Raw genomic sequence first — 19506 nt, forward strand, 5'->3', positions numbered from 1 at the left:
TGCTGCCTGGGATTTGGGATGGGCAGTTTACCTGTCAGTGGAGTAAACTCTTCTTTCTCAGTGTGCTGAGACCTAATCTGCTCATTTGATCCTTGCTGTTTTGCAGGCTGAGCTCTAGCAGTGTTGCATCAACTGGAATTGAATATTTGATGTCAGGCTTGCAGAACTGCCAGGCCATTGAAGAACTCAAGTGAGTGTGCTGTTACCAGGCTGTCCAGAGGCTGCCAGGTGTTTCTAGGAGCTTTAGTTAAACTGCAGCCTCTCTTCTGCATGTACTGTGGGCAGATTTACTTCTCCTGATGGCTTATGATAGGGAAGAAGCAACAATTCTTTTTTATTTGCAATGAACAGTGAGTGAGAGAGAGATCAGTAGTCTGTGGCAGGGAATTCCAGTGGAGAATCAAATGTTTTGATAATTGTTTTTGCATGGATCTTGTTGTCCTGTGGTCACAGTGGCACCTTGCTCCACGAGGGGCTGAGCTCTTGCTTCTCTTGGTATTTTATCAGAACCCAGACAGGTCCATTAGAATTGCATTAGGGAGCAAAACTGAAATTATCCACAGGGACTAGAATACACTCCCCCATCTCTCCCACTCCTGCTCTGCTCCCTCTTAGCTGAGTGCTCACAGGCTGTCCCTGGGTAAATAATTGTACAACTGTACCTTTGTCATTCCACCTTTCAGCCTGGGCTACATGAAACTCAGCAGTGCTGCCATCCCTGGGCTTGTGCTGGGGCTTTGTGAGATGCCATCCCTGAAAAGGCTGGTGTAAGTATGGGACTGCAGCTCACCTCCAGCCCAGCTGGGGATGCTGAGCAGCAGGAGTCTGATGCCCATTTTCCTGGGGATGTTGTTTCCAGCTTGAACCACAACAATATTGGGAATGATGGCTGCTCCAAACTCGCAGAAGCCTTGAGGGGAATGCACAACATGGAGGAAATCAAGTAAGTTCCTCTCCTCCAGAGAGGTGACCACTAGTGCCAGCATTAGGAGAGAACCAGATGTGCTTTTACACAGTATTATAGAAAAGCAGCAAGGCTGCAGAATGCTCAGGTACCTTGGACTAGAGGAAATCAGAACTTGGTGTTCAGAAGAGGAAACTTGGGTCTTACCCCACTCTGCTGCAGACATCAAAAAAGTGGATTAAATAGAATTTAAATCTTCCTTGGGATCCAGAATAGGACTAGAGACTCCCTTCTGTCCTGGAGTGCCTCAGACCCACCATTTGCCTGGTCTGAAAAGATCTGTGTCTGGAGCCAACCCCAGGCTTGCTCTGCTTTTTCCCTCTCTCTTACCAAATGCTGTCCATTCTCCACTGTAGCAATTTGGAAAATAATAACAACCTGTCTTCATCCTGTCTTGGTATTCTGGCTGAAGTAATTTCCCACCTGTCAACAGGATCCAGTGATTTTAATTATTCTTTGCAATTTTTAAATTCCTCATTAACACCTATTAATTTTTGTGAGATTATTAAGATAAACAGCTCTTTGATTCTGCTGGCAAGGCACAAGGTGCCATCCAGAAAATGGGACACATTAAGTAAGATCTTGCACTTTGCCTGCAGTTTTCCTTTACAACACAGCCTTCTGTCTCTTCTTTAAAGTTTAAGCCACAACAAGATTGGAGATCCAGGCCTGATAAGTCTTGCTGCTGTCCTGCTGGAAATGCCAAACCTGAAGAAACTCGAGTGAGTCTCTTTGTTTTGGTTCAGCTTTTTGGTCGTGGCTGTGGTTGGTGGGGAAGCCTGTGTGGGAATCCCTGTGCAAGGCTCTCTGAGACATGGATTCAAACTGTTCCTTCTCCCAGGGAACAGGAATTAGAGCACCCAGGCTCTTTGTTAGGCTCAGCTCTTGGCACAAGCCTTGTAACTTTTTGAAATTAAAAACCTGGAAATGACTGTAGGCAAGGAGATTCCAGTTCTGTCTGTGAGAGGGGAAACTGTTCCTTCCCCACCTGCAGGGCCAGGAGTTACTCAGCACTTGACAAAAGAACCTAAAAATCCCCAGACCATGTCCCAGAGACCTGAGTTCCATCACAGCAGGCAAACAGTGAAATATCTTCAGCTGGTACATTCTGGTTCTCATTTACTCACTGAGAGTCTCATGTTTATCTCAGCCTTTCAGGGAATTGTCCCAGTCCTGCTGGAGGGGAAAGGCTGATGGCAGCTCTTGCCCATTGCAAGCACATCAAGGAGTTACTGTAAGTGTGTCATTTCAAATGTCCTTTTGGGAAACTGGGCAGAAATGAAATCTGGAAAATCTGAGACAATAAAGCCAGGATCAGTTTTAGCACTGATTCTTGTGAGAGCAGGGTAAAAACTCTGCTACACACCATGGACATGTGTGGTGCTGGGTGTGGAAGGCTTGGGGATGGGCTGCTGGATTGTCTTGAAGATTTCCAAGAACTGTGCAGTCTGCATTAGTGGACTAATGGATTCAAGAGCTGAATCTGCAGTGTCTCAAGCACAGCAGCTGTTCAGTGCCTGTGCTGCCCAAGAAATCACCATTAATCTATGGCTGTAAAAATGCACAGATAAAGGCTTTACACAGATCTATTGATGTTCTATTCCAGACCAGTTTAAAGACTGTATGTGCTCTGCCATAATAAATAAATAAAATTTTTAAAATAACAAATAAGGAAAAGTTGCAGTTAAATTAAGTCCTTGTAACCTTCAGATTATGGTGTGTGTTCTAAGGGCACATATAAAAAAGTGGAATTTCAGTTAAATTCCAGCTCAGGTAGCTCAGGAAGGGAGACAAGTGTGCTTCTGGGAAGTGCAGATCAATTTTACTTGGCTGTTTAACTTCTGCTGAAGGATTTCAAAACCTCATTGTTTCCTTCTCCCACCCTCAGAGCCCTTTGGCACATTGGGTCCTTTCAGCACATGTGGGTGAGGAATGGGGGTCACACATCCCTGTGGGAGACACACAGGTGAGGAATGATGACTTCACTGCCACATTTCATTTCTGTTTCCCCAGACTATCAAGGAATGGTTTTGGAGACAGGACAGCAGTGACACTTGCCCTCTGCCTGCCTCACATGGCCAACCTGAAGATCCTGCAGTAAGTGTCAGCCCCTGCCCCAGGAAGGCTGGATATCCTGGGGAATATGGGGATTGCTGAAAGAAGGAATGGGAAAAGGCATGGGCATTGGTTGTTCAGAGAGTGATTTCCCAGGACTGAGAAACCCTCCACAATTACTCTGCTGTAAGAATCACAAACTCTTCTTGCTGAATCTCTTGCAGCATTAGCTATAGAGATGAGCCAGGAAGACAGTATACAGTAAAATAAGCCTTAAAATTGGTTTTGAGTATGTTGGTTTCTGATGCCTCTGGTGGAATGAAGCATAAAGATGAGCATCTTTTATGACCCTCACTTTTTTGTGCAGGCACCTCTGAATCATTTATTTTTCCTGAACTCAGTGTTACTGTATTTTTAAAACTTTTGTGGGAGTCTCTCCAGGACTATTACCTGCAGGACTTTCTTGTTCTGTTTTATAGTAACAAAGCAAGAAATTGGTTAGTTAGAAGTGCTCACTGGGTTCAGTTAGCTTAGAGGCAACTCTTCCAGCCTGTGTCAAAAATGTGATCAAAAGATAACTCAGAAAAGGAATCCCAGTGGTAGGAGACCACCTCTGGTTAGGCTCTTGGCAAGTTAAATATGAGCTTTTGTTACAGCTTTATTTCAAAATAATCCTCCAATGCTTATGTTTCCTTGGTTAGCTTCCAGAACAATGAAATTGGGCAGGCAGGAGGGCTGGAGCTGGCCAGAGCCCTGGTGGTGTGTGAGCTGCTGGAAGAAATCAGGTAGGTCATGGCAGGATGGTGCCAAACTTATCACAGGTTGGTTTGGGCTGGAAGGGACCTTTGATGATCACCTCATTCCAATCCCCCAGCCATGGGCAGGGACATTTTCTACGGACCAGGTTTCTCCAAGCCCCACCCAGCCTGGCCTTGGACAATTCCAGGGGTGGGATATCTCAAGTTTCTCTGAGCCAGGGCCTCAGCACCCTCACAGGGAAGAATTTCTGCTTCCTAATATCCAATTTAATCCTGCCCTCTGTCAGCTTGAAGCTATTCCCCCTTGTCCTGTATTTCCATGCACTTGTCCAAAGTTTCTTTCTAGTTCCCTTGTAGCCCCTTTAGGTATTGGGAGGTCTTTTTCCCATTCTCCCTCATTGTCATTTCCTCTCAAATCACACCAGTCATTAACTCCAGAATAACTTTTCGTTTCCAGTGTCACATGCAGCACATGATGTGCTGCAGATCTGTCCTTTGACAGAGGTTTATACCCCATGTTTCTGTCTGCAAGCAAGGACTGAGGTTGTGAGTGACAGCAGGGCTGTTATTCCCATTGTACCAAGCAGTGAATTGACTTAAAATTGCTGTGCAGCAATCTGGCTGATCCCTGCTGCCTGCAGTCCTCACTTACTCTGGGTAGCAGTTATTAACTACTTCACATGATGATGTTTTCATGGTGGCTTTTCTCTGACTCTACCTGCTTTTCCTGCACCACTGAAGGCTTTTCCATCACTCTTACAGTTTGTCAGAAAACGCCCTGGGGGAGCAGAGTGTCCGTGCCCTGTCCCAGGGGCTGCCGTGCCTCCAGCACCTGCGGAGGATGGAGTGAGTACAGGGGCAGAGCATGGCAGGACACGGGGCTGTGCTCCCACAGCTCTGCCTCCAGCACTCCATGCCCTCTCTTTGCTCTCTCCCTGCTGCTTCAGCTTGAAATTCTGTGGGATCACTGATGATGCTTCAAAGTCACTCTCCCTTGCCTTCAGACAGTGCCCCTCCCTGGAGGAGATAACGTGAGTGTGGGGATGGGTGGGAGGCATCCAGCACACACAGGGCACTCTCACTCTCATGTCTGCTCCTATTTGGAAATGCAGGGCACTCCTGAGCCTGCTGGATACTTGTTAATGCTTTCCACCTGGTGGTAAATGTACCAGTAATTTACTAATTGGTGAAACACACAGATGTCATGGGGTAAAGCTGTGTGCTCAGCAGCATTGCCATCTTTCACATCCCATTCCTTGGGCCTGCAGGACTCTGAGATAACCACAGTTCACGTGGAAATATGTGGTGAAATGAAGGAAAATCCTCAAAATTAAACTTGTAATCCAGGGGAATGTTCACCTGTCATAAGAAGAGGGTGTTTAGCTCTGCAAAAGGGCTGATCCATGAGGGGTAAGGTCACAGTAGTGGCACCAGTGTTTATTCAGGCTCACAACTGGGATTTCTTGTCTCCCTCAGACTGTCTTGGAATGCCCTGGAAGATGGAGGAGCCCAAGAGTTGGCCATTGCTCTCCCAAAGATGGAAAAGCTGAAAGTGTTAGAGTGAGTACAGGCCTCAGAAAAACCCTGGGAAGGCTCATTTCTCTGTCATTGAGCCTTCAGTCTCTGGACTTCAGAGAAGGGATGTACATGAGGAACAGACAGGCTGCTGCAGTTTAACTTCTTGCTCAGCCTGCTCCATGCACCAAGGGCCAGCCTCGCCTGGCTGACACCCTTGAAGCAGCATTTATTTTATTTAAGGTGATCACAGCACAGGATTACTCAGCTGTTTTCCACTCTGGATTTGTTTTGGATTTCGAAATTCTGTTTTGGTTTTTTAAAACAGCCTGGAGAAAAATCGCATTGGAGCCAGTGGGGCCACAAAACTCATGGAGGAACTTGCCAAGTGCCCAGGAATTCAGTTCATAAGGTGAGCAGGGATCACAGAGCTCTGTGGCTGGCTCTTGGCTCAGCAAGGAGAAGTCAGGGTGATCAGTCTGGGGACAGATGTGACCCATGCCCCTGCTGCCCTGGGTTAGCTGGCAGGAATAGGGCATTGCAGGGAATGCAGACACAGGTGAGCTGAGGGTTTCTAGAACAGCTTCACCTCCTCAGAAAGTCCAGGGAAAAATGAAAAGCTTTCAGCCTTTAAATGAGGCAAAAATGAAGACCCAGTTGTGTAATGTCCCCATCAGGAAGTTGTTGCATTTGTTCCTCTAAGTTTTTGTTTCCCTCATTCCTTCTGGTTTCTCTTCTGCTGTACATTCCTGCCCTGTCCCACTCTCTCCTGGGCTCCACATCTTCCAGATACAGATAACAGATAAATTGCTGTCCTTGCAGGCTGTGGGACAATACAGTGCCCAAGGGCCTTGCTGAGAGTCTGACAAGCCAAGACCCAAGACTGTGTTTCTCCTTCAACTAGAAAAGATCCTTTGCCTAACCAGGAGTTGCTCTCTGTCTCCTACTGCCCTCAAAACTGCACTGAAGAGCCCAGGAACTCAAATTCCTGCAATTGAATAGTTATTTTTGTGTTTCTCTTTGATGCACTGAACCAAGTGTGGACACTGGTGGTTTGGGTTTTTTTTGTTTGGTTTGGGTTTTTTGTTTTGGTTGTTTTTGTTGTTTGTTTATTTTATTTCTTGTGACCTTTTATTACAATTTATTCTGTTATCTGCAGAAGAGAAGAATAGTGTAAAGAACTGCTGTTGAGCAGGCAGTTCAGTATTGTTGGTGTAAAAACACTGAAACTCTCTCCAAGGGAATAACTTACCAGAATAGCAAATAGTTATAGGAATGCTTATGTACTAGATATTATTTATTTATGTATTGCCCTGCAATGAAAGGGCATCACCTCCATCCCAGCTTCACCTGTGTTAAAAGGGCCACCTTACACTGGACCAGGTTTCTCAAAGCCAGGTGGCCTTGAACACTTCCAGGGATGGAGCAGGTTTTCTCATGAGAAGGAAAAAAAAAAACTAAGAAAAAGGTAATATTTGGTTTTGCTTTCTTCATATCAGCCTCCTTTTCACACAGAACTGCTTCAGTTTTGTGGAAAAAAAAAACAAAAACCAAACAAAAACGACAAAAAAGTTCAGGCCATTTGAAATTTCAAATCATTGCCCAAAAATGGTCAATGTCTACACTGTGATAAAAAGGAAATGCTGATATTGCCATAAATTTCAATGAGAAACATTAAGGGACTGAGGTTGTAAAAACTGCTCTGTGTGACAGGAACTGATACTACTGACTGTTTTCTTGTGGGGTTTTGTAGGGCTTTGTGGGGTTTTGGACTGGTTGCACTAATCTCTTCCAGGACAAGTGAGGGGTCAGTTAGCTTGAAATGTTGTCCACAATAAAGATCCTTCAAGTCTCTGCTATCCCCTGAACCCCAAAGCCTGTGTGTTGCTGGGTTGTGGATTTTGGACCTGTGGGAACTGCAGGGAGAAGATCCCAAACACCAAATTTGCTGCTGCTTAGAGGAGACAAACAAAAGCTGCCCTTGGACTCATAGAATTCTGCTTTGTGTCATAGGAGTGCAGCCACACTGTTCTCATTTATTACCTGGTGTTATAATGTTTTCCTTGCATGTTTGTGCTGTAAATATTTAAGTCCTGTGCTGGGTTTATTTATGGAATTTTGTTTGCAGCAGTGTTTGCCTGGGGAGATGTAACTGATCTGATCTGGGCAGGGCAGACATCTGGAATGAGATAGAAATGCTGGTCCAGCAAATCTTTGGGCAACTGGTTGTGAACAGATGGTGCTGATTATTCCTGGGGGAGCCACTGTCCCTGTTTAAAGATCAGCATGGTGCTTTGTGACATAATGACGTGGTGATGTAAAAGTGGGACACGTTTTAGGGAGACTGAAAAGGGTTTAGAAACAAAAATAAAGGAAAAAAGAGGTGGTGAAATTCCTCATCAGCCTGTAATTCAATGGAGTAAGCAAATACCTCAGAGCTAAATACTGCCACTTACAAAAATCTTCACCAAATGTGGTGAACTGATATGGGGAAGAAATTCTTCCTGGTGAGGGTGCCCAGAGCAGCTGTGGCTGCCCCATCCCTGGCAGTGCCCAAGGCCAGGCTGGACAGGGCTTGGAGCAGCCTGGGATAGTGGAAGGTGTCCCTGCCCAGGGCAGGGGCTTGGAACAAGATGATTTTTAAGCTCTCCTCCCACCCAGACTGTTCTGTGATAAATGAGACATGAGGTTCCCCTGATTCCTGAAGTCAGGAATTGTCCATTTGTACCGTGAGGTTTGCAGGGATGTAACACATCATCTGAATGCTCCTGCAGCAATGCCCTTGTCTTGAGATGTTAAAAGAGGGCTCTGAAATCTAACTGAAATCTAAATCTAATCACACCAGCATTTCTCAGGGTCTCCCCCAAATTCAGGACTCCATCTGACCTGAGAGTGGCCATCCCAACGGGAGCCAGGGAAGGGAACTTGCAGGAACACACAGCATCTTTTCCACAACACCAGGTGTCAGCAAAACCCCAAAAATGGGGAGCAGTTGTCTGTAACCCAGCGGTTTAGGAGGAAAACGGGCTCTGAGCTGTATTTTATGTGCATGGGTTGCATTTTGTAAAAATGAGGGATTTGGACACACAACAACATGATCAGTCTGTGGTTCATTTCTTCCATGTAATTCCAAGGACTTCTGGGGCTTGCTTCCCATTTCCATTGTGCTTGCCACGTCCATGCTCCAGCTTGTGCTCGTTTCTGAAAGTTTCTGAGGGGAACTTGGTGCTTTGTCCAATTTTGAGGGGTAAAAGGAATCTTCTGGAATGCAGGAAGACGTGAGGCCATTAGGGACTGTGTGTGATGGCCAAATAACAAACCAATTCCCAACCACCTAATTACCCTGGGCCATTTTTAGAGCTGTTACTATTAGGTTTTGGATTTATCATGGTCCAAAAATGGAAATGCATCAGGACTCTCTGCACACCCCTATTGTTTCAGGCTGCCTGCAGTCTCTGGAAGACAATGCCTGAGCTAGTCAGTACTGGATTCATACACAGAAGGCATTTTGCCCCCTGAGACCGGATCTTTAGAAAGAAACACTGTGCTGTAAATAAACACACTGCTGGAGGGCGGGAGGGAGCCTGGATTTTGTGCTGGGAGCAGCTGGAGCCAGGCTGGGCTGGGCTCCTGCACAGCTCCAGAGAGCTGGAAACACAGCCACTCTTTCCTCCCTGCTAAAACCAGTTCCAGGTAGAGCTGGAAACACAGCCACTCTTTCCTCCCTGCTAAAACCAGTTCCAGGTAGAGCTGGAAACACAGCCACTCTTTCCTCCCTGCTAAAACCAGTTCCAGGTAGAGCTGGAAACACAGCCACTCTTTCCTCCCTGCTAAAACCAGTTCCAGGTAGAGCTGGAAACAGCCACTCTTTCCTCCCTGCTAAAACCAGTTCCAGGTAGAGCTGAACCTGCTGTGACTTGGAGGCATCATTTTGGCAGGGGGGAAAACGCAGGAAAAGCTGATCTGGGAGAAAACAGGCATATTGGTATTTGTGAAATGCCTCTCCCTTTTCCCCTCTAAGTGACATTTTAAGCCTCAGGCAAGGAGGTAGGAGGGTAGGTCTGGCACAGACCCTACTTCTCCCACTGAATTCCTCTTTCAGGCACAACCTTTCTGTGATGGTTTCTGGCCACACAGTTCTTTACACAGAAAGAACAGGGTTGCTCCTAAACACCAGGCTCAGCTTTTAGTTGGATGTTGAGTGGTGCCTGTGCTGAGCAGGAGCACTGGTGACCCCTGAGCTGTCCTGTGTCCACTGCTCCACTCCTGGGGCTGGCACAGGGAGCACCTTGGCAGGCTAAAAACTTAACACTCCTATGCCTTCCACAAACTGAGGAGGGGAAAGTATTCCAGCTGGCCAGGGGAATTCGGGACTTACTTATTTGCCTGGGATCTTCCAAAGCAGGAGCAGAGCCCATAGTAAAGATCTCTGAACAAATACAGATGGTTTATTTAATCAGCAGCCTCAGAGGGAGGTTTTCAGCCTTATTACCTTATCTCCACATCAAAAATATCTCTATAAATATCCTGGACACCTGATGATGTGTCCGAGGGCTGGGTGAGGCTGCTGATGGCTCGCTGTGGTCAAACCCCAGTGGTCCCAGCCTCGAAGGGAGCACAGCAGCACCTTGGGGTGATGGCTCAGTGGGACACCGGCCAGCCCTTCACCTGCATTTGGAGCCTGCTTGTTTTCCTTCTCTAACCATCTTTTTCCCACGGGGAAGTGGAATCAGCAGGACACAGTCCCGGCCTGAATGATTTCAGCACCAGGAGCACCCACACTGTGCAGCCAAAACCCTGCTTAAACCCCAAACAGCACAAACCCCAGTGGTTCTGCTTAAAAATGACCAGTGTTAACCCAACAAAGTTATATTTTCCCTTGGCTCTGAGCGCATAACATGGAAAAATAATTTTATATGTATGTTTTTTAGGCTGTTTTTTCCCAAACAGCCAAGCAAAAGCAGCCAGCAGAGAAGTTCTGGGGTGTATCTTTTTTTTTTTTTCCTTCTTCCTCTTCCTTTTTTTTTTTTTTTTTTTTTTTTTTAAATCCGAAGCGATGCTCGTTGCGGGAGGGGGGAGCCCGAGCACGGCCGCGCCCGCCGCTCGCCATCACCGTACGGGGCGGCGGCGGCGAGGGGCGGGCGGCGATGGCGAGGGGCGGGCACGGCCGTGGCCGTGGGGAGGTTCTGAGCCCGCAGCCCCGCGGGAGCTGCTCGCCCGGCCCGGCCCGGCCCGGCGGTGAGTACCGGCACCCCCGAGGATGCTCTGGGGATAACGGAGCGGGGATGCTCCGGGGGGGTGCTGAGGTACCGGATAGTTGGGTGGGAGGGTGGCGCTGGCCGGGACAGCGTGACACCGGTGTCAGCCAGCGGATGGGGACCTGCAGGGGAATGTCCCCCGCCGGCTGGTCCAGCGGTGTGTGGTGGCGCTTCTATCCGTTTGGGCAGACCCTCCATCCCCTGGGACAGACCTTTCGTTCCTTGACCATCCCTCAGGACAGTCCCCCTGTCACTTTATGCTCCCCTTCCTCAGCCCTGGTCCCTTCATTCATGCACGGTGTGGAAGTTGTTCTGTTCCATCTCTCCGTATGTCTGCATCCACTTCTAAAGATGTGAACTGGGCATGCGACCCCCAGGCAAATGCCAGGGGCTGGTGGCGTCACTCCCCAAGCCTGGGGATATTTGTAGGGTTTTTCCGGGCAGCTGCTGCAAGCCCCTTTCCTTTTCTCCTCTGGCATTGAGTCACTGGGGGGATCTAGCGAGGGAATCGTGGAGTCGCTTCTTCAGGAGCTGTTTGCAGCCTGCTCCAGCTGCTGCTGGTACCCTTCATGCCGTGCATTTTGGGGGCACTGGGAGGGTTTATGCTCGCCCTGTGCTGCCTCTCTCTCCTCCGTGCCCAGCCAGCTTTGTTCTCTGAGGAGGAGCGAGCGGAGCGTTCCGCTCCGCAGCGTGAGGCTGCTCGGAGGATGGCAGGCAGGGAGGTGTTTTCCTGTCAGCTCTGCCAGCCTGAAGACCTGATGCAATAAGTGTTTGTGTGAGTAACCCTAATTTAGGCAAGTGGCTGGAATAAAGCCAGCGGGGCTGGAGGATTTGATGGGCAAACACACCCTTTGGAGCTGGTCACCACAAGGAGGGTGGATCAGGAAACAGAGGGGAGTGAGAGCTGAGCTTGGGTGGCAGAAACATCTCCGAAGGGCTGGGTCCTTGCTGCTGACTCCTCAGAGTGTGAGCTGCTTTGTGGAAAGGAACTGGGAGGATCCTCATGAATCTCGAGGACCAGGTTTGAACCTCCTGGCCACACACCTGAACCTCTCTGGAAAAGCTGGAGTTGAGAGCACAGCCCAGGTGTGCTCAGTTCTGATCCTGCTCCCTGTCACCTGCATCAGCCTGCTCGAGCCAGCCCAGGTACTGGGGCTGGGATGCCACTGTGCTTTTCTGGAGTCATAAAATTATTTATTATCAGCCAGAAATAGCCTTCCACCAAAGCCTGTTGGGGGCAGGGAGTGGAGAGATGGGAGGAGGAAGGCTGGGAACAAAAGCTCGGGGCATGTGGAAAGGAGTTATTTTGAAGAACAGAGTCAGTGGAGGATGTTTTCCTGTAGCTGCCTTGGGGAAATGCTGCATTTGCTTTGGTTACAGCTGTGTGATAGCCTGGGACATACGTTTTCTGGTAATGTGTGCTTTTCTTTCCCTGCTGGAGCATCCTGACTGGGATAAAGTGGATAAAGGAGTGAGGGCATCCAGTGAGGCTTCCAAGTGCCCCCAGACTTCATCTTCCTGTGGTGTAGGCAGCCCCTAGCACCTGCCTTGGGTAGACATACAGTCCTGGAGCTGCTCTCTAAGAGCCAAGGCTGTCCCCAACCCCCTGGGGATGGAGTTTGCCTCTGCTGGCACTGTTGGCATGTGCCCTGCTGTCCCCAGGACCTGCTTGGTCAGGAGCACAGTTTGGATCTCTTGGAGGGGCTGCAGGCTGCCCTGGTGCAGTGTGAGGGTGGGCAGGGCTGTCAGACAGCTGTGATGCTTTTCCCTCCCTGCTGCCCTTGGAGCTCTCAGGATCATCATCTGTCCTGGGGACATCCTTGCGCCTGGGGTCTGTGCTGGGGGACACCAAGGGACTCCATGCTGGTTGCTGACAAGCTCTTTGTGCAGCCAGTGCTCGTCAGGGTTAGACAGCTCCAGTGCATGGCCAGTCTGTGCTGTAGGAGGGGTCTGGGCCTCAGGAGCTGGGCATTCCAGTGTGGAAAAATCCTTTTGGGATTCAGCTGCTGGAGCTGATGATGAAGATGCTCTTTGCCCTAGGGGGATGTATCAGCTGCCCAGCCCTTGGCAGTCCTCAGTTCTGCTCCTCTTCCAGCAATCCCTCTCCCTCACCCCAAAACATCAGGATTTTGTGGTGCTGGTGCAGCTGCCCCACAATTTACCAGTCTGCCCAGTTGTGTTGTGGAATTGCATCAGCTCTGTTTGCCTTTCAGCAGTCTCAGAGTGAAGAGTCTGGGAGGAATAACTTCTCCTGCTCCTGTTACACTCAGTGGAAAGAGTTTCCCACTGACTTCAGTGGAAACCCTGCCCGGGGGGAGTGGCCGGAGCCGTGTAAATCAGGGCTTGTTCTCCAGGAGCTGTGGTGTGCTGGGAACATAATTCCAGGGAAATTGATGAAAAAGCAACGCTTGCAGCCTCCTGTCCGGGTTCAGGGCTGCCAGCTCTCATAAGGAACTCTTTATGTGAGATCCTTGGCTGGTGTTCAGAGGCAGGGTGAGGGGATAGAAGGAAAGGTAAATTTTCTGGTGCAGTGGAGTCGCCTGGTGCTTGAAATAGTGCTCCTGGCAGGATGCAAAACCCACAAAACAGTGTGAAAAAAAATAGAATTGAACACTTCCCCACCCGTTCTGCCCCTGAAATCTTACAGTTTGTCTTTTAAACCTCTGTAAAATATTTGTTGAAGGACCTGAGTCATCACTTTTTGCTGCTGTGGCTCAGTTTCCTGGCTGCTGGCTTTGCAAGGGTACTTGTTTGGATCATGGGAGTAGGGGAAAACTAATTCCCAGGAACTCAGGTGAGTTTGGAGATCATAAAATTGTTGTTAAAATGCCAGAAAAACAAACGAGTGTAGAATGCAGCAAGAAGGGCTCCAATTTATTTGTGTGCTGCTTTTGCTAAGGCCTTGTGTTTGGGAGCTGTCATATTTTCTGCCTGTAGCCAGAAGGAAAAAATCTTGTGTCTAAAATAGTCGCCTTCCCCCCAGCCCTGGATTTTCCATCATCACGTGATTCCAGAAGCTGAGGATTTAGGAAGAAACATCAGCTGTCGTGAGGCTGATTTTAAAAATTACACGAGCTGGGAATACAAGTTTTTCTATTAAACAAGTTCAGTGCTGTGCAACCATTTAAACCCAGTCTGATATTGCCTCGAGCAGTGTCTAAAGCTGTTGAGAAGGGGTCGAGAATTAGTCAGACGTCATTCTCACAAACCACAGCATTTTTGTGTCGCTGGCACACGAGTCTGTCTCAGGGTGAAGCTTCACACATCGAGTGGCAGCATCTCTCTGCTGTGAAGCAGGCCAAAAAAATTAAAATTCTGTGGGAAAATGTTGGATCTTAGTGATGAAAACGCTGTCTGTGAAGGGGAAGGATGGGGGGCTCTGAGTGGTGGGGTGGAAGGGAGGGGAAAGGTGGCTCCAGCTAAGGGGACACCAGTGCAGTGCATGACTTGGTGCTGGTGTCCCATTGCAAACGAGCATTGCACACAAATAACCATGAATTAATATTTATTTATCTTATCAGCTCTGAATCACAGGCTGCTGTAGGGATGAACTGATGCATGGGATGGAGGGACCTGCACAGCTGCTGCTGCTGGGCCTGTTCTGGCTGACATGAGGTTAGGCTGACATGCAGTGAGGTCCAAAAGCAGCTAAAGATATGTCTGATCACATAAATTATGATTTTTTTTTTCTTCTCCTCTCACATGTGATAGATGGTGTTGGCTAGGAATAGGAATCCAATTAAGATTCAGGAAGCCAGCATTTTTGCTTTCAATAGCATAGAAAAGTGGTTAATAAGTTAAACAGCCTCTTGTATACATGGTGTATGGTTAGGATGGGAGGTTCCCTCTGCACCTGCAAGGGAGCCCTGCTGGCTCTGTGTCCTTTGTACCCTCCCCACGGCCCTGATCCTTTACATTCCATCGTGCCTGCCTTTAATAAGTCCAGTTTTTCATCCAAATCCAGTTTTGAAACAGACCTATCCCCCCTCCTGGTGACATATGGCTGCTGTAGGATGGGGCAGGGCATTTTTAATACTGGAAGTTAAAATATGCCCCGGATTGATTAGAGAAATTAAACCTCATCTCCCAGAATTTTAAAATCAAGGGATGCCCCAAATCCTGAGAGTGCCTTGTCCTCCCTTCCTGGTTTGCTTGTTTGTCCCACCTGGAGCAGGTGTCTGACAGGAGCATCGCTGCCCTGGGGATGCAGGGGATTTGTATTTGGCGTTTCCCTCTTTCGGGCAGAGGGAAATGGGATGGGCAGCGAGGGTTTCTGCCGGGGAGAGCGGTGTGTGCCGGGCAGCACACGAACCTTTCCCTGGGTAGGGCGGCTGTGTGCGGGGCTTGGTGCGATCGCCGCGATCCACAGCGACATCACGATGTTTTCTGCCCTGAATCACACATTTCCCTAAACTGCGCCCCAGAGGAAACTCGCAGTCAAGCGAAAATGCGCAGCGTGTGTGAGCCGAACCCGTGCGTGCCGGGGGAGACGGGAATGGGTCTGTCTGTCTGTCTGTCTGTCTGCTGGGAGCTGGGGGAGCTGCTCTCACCTCGCCCCGCTCCCCGCTTGTCCTTTCTGCTGTCCGAGCAGCAAAAACCCGTGTGAGCAGGGCGGGGGACCGGCACCGAGGCGAGCTCTGCCTCCTGCACAGGCTCCCCTGCTCAGAGCCCCTCTGGTTCCTCTCCGGATTTGAGGAAAGATTTTTTTTTCCTTTTTTTTTTTTTTTTTTCTTTTTTATGTGCTTGTTTGGTTTGGTTTGATTTTGGGGTTTTTATTTATTATTATTATTAATTTTTTGTGTGTTTTTTTGTTTTGATTTTTTTTGTTTTGGTTTTTTTTTGTGTTGTTTTTTGTTTCTTTTGTTGTTGTTGTTGTTGTTGTGTTTTGGAGGGGTTTTTTTTTGGGGGTGGGGTGTTTTTGGGGTTTTTTTTTTTAGTTTGTCTTTTTTTTTTTTGCTTTTTTTTGTTTTTTGTTTTGGGTTTTTCCTCCCCACTTGGTGCTTTTCGGAGCGCTGCAGCCCCGCCCCGCTGCTCCGGCCGGCCGCGGTCGGTCCCCGCGGTGCCGCCCCTGCCCCGCGTCACCGCGAGTGCTCGGAGCGGGTTTTGCTTTCGCTTGGCAGCGCTCGGCTCTGCGAGCATCGCGGAAACACCCCGGGCTCGGGCCCCTCGCCTTGCAGCGCTGGGCTCTGCTGCTCCCGGGGCTGATTTCTCACCGGTAAGTGGGTTTAGATACTGGGGGGACATTTTCAGACTTTATCTGTGGGGTGTTGGAGAACAAATCTGCTCTTTGGTCCCCAGTGCCAGGGCAGGCTCTGCCCGGAGCCGCCTCCCTGCCAGGGGCACATAAAGGTTTGGTTTTGCTCTGGCATCCCTGGCGGGCTGAGATTTGCAGTTTTGGGGTCTCAGTGAGGAGCTGTGTCCATGCTGTGCTCCTGGAGCAGTGGCCAGGAGCTGCTGGAGCCGTGTTGGCACCAGCAGTGGCTGTCTCAGGTCTGTACTGAGCTTTGGAGCTGCTTTTCAGGTGATGGTATTTCCAAAATGAGACGAGCCCCTTTGGAGGTGTCCAGCTCTGGTGCTGCAGGGTTTGCTTCAGAGTTTTCTTGTGATTTGTGACTCCCAGGTTACCTCAAGTGACTTCTCAGGGCTCTGCAGACTGTCACCCCCTGGTGAAGCTTTGCTGGGCGCTGCCCATGGTGCAGCTTGGGTTTCAGCAAACCTGCAAAGACCTGGTGGGTGAGAGCTTTTCTGGGGACAGCAGCAGTCTGAGAGGGAATTTCACGGTGCTGGTGTGAAGCCCAGCTGTCAGCAGGAGCAGCATTGTCTATTGCAGCCCATCAGGGACAGTTTCCATCAGGAAGGGCTCGTTGGAGAGGTCACTTTATTAGGTTGTCCTGAAACACTCTGTGCTTCTGTATCAGCACCAGAGCATCTCAGGACAGTCCCCTTGGCCTCCAGCAGGCAGGACTGTGGGACTTGTGCATCAGGCTGGAAACAAGAGCCCTGCCTGGCCATCTCTGCTGAGTCCACCCCAAATCTCTGTGAATTTGGAAGAATTCGAGCTCAGTCTCTGCCTGGGCTGGGATGCTCAAAGGCAGTTTTCAGCCTTTCCCTGCCCAGTGGGAGAGATGAAGGTCCTCTGACATTAACAGGTACCCAAGGAACATCTGCAGGGATGTACCAAGCATCCCCTTTCTGCCTCCCAGGCTGCTCACCTGTGGCAGGGCCATCTGTGGGGGGACTGGCAGCAAGGTGCTGTGAACATGACTAGTTGCACGTGTGCAGAAGGTAAGAGGCTGCTGAAAGGACCAGGTGCAAGCTGTGAATCCACTGAACTGCCTAGATGGGACTGAGAGGCAAATGCTTTTGCTTTGTGAAAGAATTCTGGAGATGACTCTTTGTCAGCAGGAAAGTGGCCACTGTGAGTTGTGCTGGTGTGAGGAGCTGCCTTGGGTGTCCCTTGCAGTGCACCCTGGCTTCTCCTGGTGTCTCCAGCTCCATGTGTCCTGTGTTTCAGCTTTTCTGTTCCTCTGGGCAACCAGTTTCTGTATTCTCACACCCCTCTGCTGCTTCAATCTTCTGACAACCTGTTTTCACCTGTCCTTAATCCTCCCTCAGGTACTGCTGCTCTCCCTCTGTGTCTCCACTGCCTGTGAGCTCAGATATGTGATTTATAACAACCCCAATTTACCTGTTTGATACCCCTCTCTCAATTTTGCTTTCCCAAAAGGAATTTTGCTTCCACAGTTGCAATAGGCTGTAGTGGGACAGCCTTAGTGGGGAAACAGTCACAGGTGACTTTTGTGGGCTGTCACAGAAATCGTGGATCATCCCAAAGAAGGATCTCCTGTTCCTTCAGGGAAGAGGGTTTTGCATGGTATCACTGTTGGGTGTTGGTGCTTCTGTGTCTGTTTCAAATATGCCTGGTATTGGCTATGAAAAGAAATTATTTCTTTAATGAGAGGAGATCACCGAATTTAAGGCACTATTAAGATTGAAACCTGCCCCCCCCAGTGTTTCACCTGAAGCACAGCTTTATTTTTTCCCCTCTTTTTTTTCTTGTTAATGCTTAAAACAGAGCTTTGGCATGGCCTGAGGAACTGCTGCTCATGGGGCTGCTCTGAGTCAGTTTCCAAAATAGATACTTCCTTCCCCTTTCCCTTTCAGAGAAGAGAGGAAGTAAAGGTTGCTCCCTGCTTTTCCTGCTGACCCTTTTACACTTTGTAAAAGTGATTTGGCAATCTGCTGTAGAGATTGGGGTGAGACTCTGCTCTGGGACTGTTAGATATTCTTAGATATTCAGGGCAGCCCCAGCCAACAAAACCCTTCTCTGTGGGATGTTGTGGACGTGGAGCATCTTGAAAATGACCAAGAGGAGGAAAGTTGTGAGCACAAAGATGTTCAGCTCAGAGGGCCCTGGGTGCCAGAGCCCAGAGAAGATTTGGTGACCCTGTCCTTGCTCTTGTGACACCCCTTGGTAGCAGATGGGACTGTGGGGCAGTCAGACCCTCTGGCTTGTCCCTGGGAGCCCTCATTGGTATCCTGGCCGTGTTTTGTTGGAACACCACGTGTGTGTGTGTGCTCAGCACAGAGCTGGCAGCTGGGACTGAGCACCAGGAGAATGCCTGGCTGCAGATGCTGAGCAGGTCACAGCACTTTGTTCAGGGCAGCAAATATGGGGAGAGGAGAACAAAAATGGGAGGAGAGACTGGAATACAGATGATGGCACGGTGACTCTTTCAGGGCCAGCTCAGATACCCCCTGAATTGAAAGCTTTTATGGGGTGTTGGAGTGGTGCTGGCTCACTGATGGTGCCTCAGATGTGAAGCCTCTGAGCTGGGGCTGGTGCTGAGGCAGCAGGGGCTGAACCCACACCTGGCCCTGAGGAAGGTGCTGGATCTGGATCTGTGCCAGTGCAGTGGCAGGAGAGGTTTTCCAGTGTCTGCTCTGGCTGGTGCTGGCCATCACCTCATCCCAGTGCCTGTCCTGACCCGGGAGCTGGACAGGCTGAGCTCAGGGGCTGGAGCACAGCTGATGTGCTGCACACCAAGAGGATGTTTTGGCGTCTGCCAGCCCTGGGAAAAAAAGGTTTTTCCACTGAGTCACTTGCTGCCTCTGCTTTTTATGAGACAGCACTGAGATCTGGGGGAAGGGGAGATGGAAAAACCCAGCCCAGATCTCCCTGCTCGGGCAGGGAGCAGGTTCATGCCAGCACAGCTGCCCCATGTTTGCTTTTCAGAGGGAGTAGCAGACAGACAGCAGCATAAATAGCACAGGCTTGGCTATTTTAAGACATTGATTACATGATCTGTGCATTAAAGAAAAATAATTAAGTAAAATCTTCACTTTAGCTGCAGCTGGCAACATGGGCTTAGGTGGAGCAGAAGCAGGGTGGGCACTTGAACCGTGAGGACTTTTACTTCTCCATGTGTTCCTCCTTGAAGCTGCAGTAGGTGGAAGGTTGCCCACGTGTGTCCCAGTTTTGGGGTGACACTGCCACTGTTCTGGCACCGTGCTGCTGTGCAAGGGGAGTGATGGCACAGGACAGGCTTGGTTAGGCAAGGGGGAGCTTGGGAAAGGGATGTGGGTGCTGTCTTGGTGATGTACACGAGTGTCTGCAGCCAGGGATGGGGTTTTCCTTCTCCTGGGGAAGTTTCTGAGTTCTTTAGGAGCTGGGATGGTTGTGGCACTCTTCCCCTGAGCAGCAGTCTGGGGTGAAGAGCTTGTGTTTACTGGTGGGGGTTAAAACCAGGCTTGTTTCTGGTGACTTAGTGCCAAGCAGAGACCTTGGCAGGCAGGAGAGGAGGGCTCCAGCCTTGGGAGCTGGAGCTGTTTCTGCTCAGAATTCATTGCAGCAGGGCTGGGAACTCAGGACAGCCTGTGGTGAGCCTGGAGCTCCTTCTCCCAGAGCCCTGCTGGGATCACCCTGTCCCTGCCCTCCATCCCCATTCCAGCTTGG

The 19506-nt window shown here is 49.5% G+C and overlaps 2 protein-coding genes across 3 annotated transcripts in view; both read left to right on the forward strand.

Moving 5' to 3' along the window:
* NLRC5 (NLR family CARD domain containing 5) overlaps positions 1-6649 on the forward strand; it is a 30726-nt gene extending 24077 nt beyond the window's left edge. The window contains exons 36-47 of the mRNA XM_056500655.1: positions 107-190; positions 684-767; positions 860-943; positions 1603-1686; positions 2115-2198; positions 2978-3061; positions 3721-3804; positions 4540-4623; positions 4725-4808; positions 5254-5337; positions 5621-5704; positions 6115-6649. Coding sequence (XP_056356630.1) covers positions 107-190; positions 684-767; positions 860-943; positions 1603-1686; positions 2115-2198; positions 2978-3061; positions 3721-3804; positions 4540-4623; positions 4725-4808; positions 5254-5337; positions 5621-5704; positions 6115-6196 — 1006 coding nt within the window. The 3' untranslated portion in view covers positions 6197-6649. The remainder of the gene's footprint in view (positions 1-106; positions 191-683; positions 768-859; positions 944-1602; positions 1687-2114; positions 2199-2977; positions 3062-3720; positions 3805-4539; positions 4624-4724; positions 4809-5253; positions 5338-5620; positions 5705-6114) is intronic.
* Positions 6650-10439: 3790 nt separating this feature from the next.
* The window catches only part of CPNE2 (copine 2), a 42083-nt gene continuing 33016 nt past the window's right edge, over positions 10440-19506 (forward strand). Inside the window, exon 1 of one of the 2 annotated variants that reach the window (XM_056500588.1) lies at positions 10440-10530. In XM_056500588.1, coding sequence (XP_056356563.1) covers positions 10440-10530 — 91 coding nt within the window. Of the gene's footprint in view, positions 10531-14926; positions 15050-19506 lie in introns of those variants that run through there. The other variant, XM_056500589.1, reaches the window with a different exon arrangement.

The sequence above is a fragment of the Oenanthe melanoleuca genome, chromosome 11 (genome assembly GCF_029582105.1).
Source record: "Oenanthe melanoleuca isolate GR-GAL-2019-014 chromosome 11, OMel1.0, whole genome shotgun sequence".
NCBI lineage: Eukaryota > Metazoa > Chordata > Aves > Passeriformes > Muscicapidae > Oenanthe > Oenanthe melanoleuca.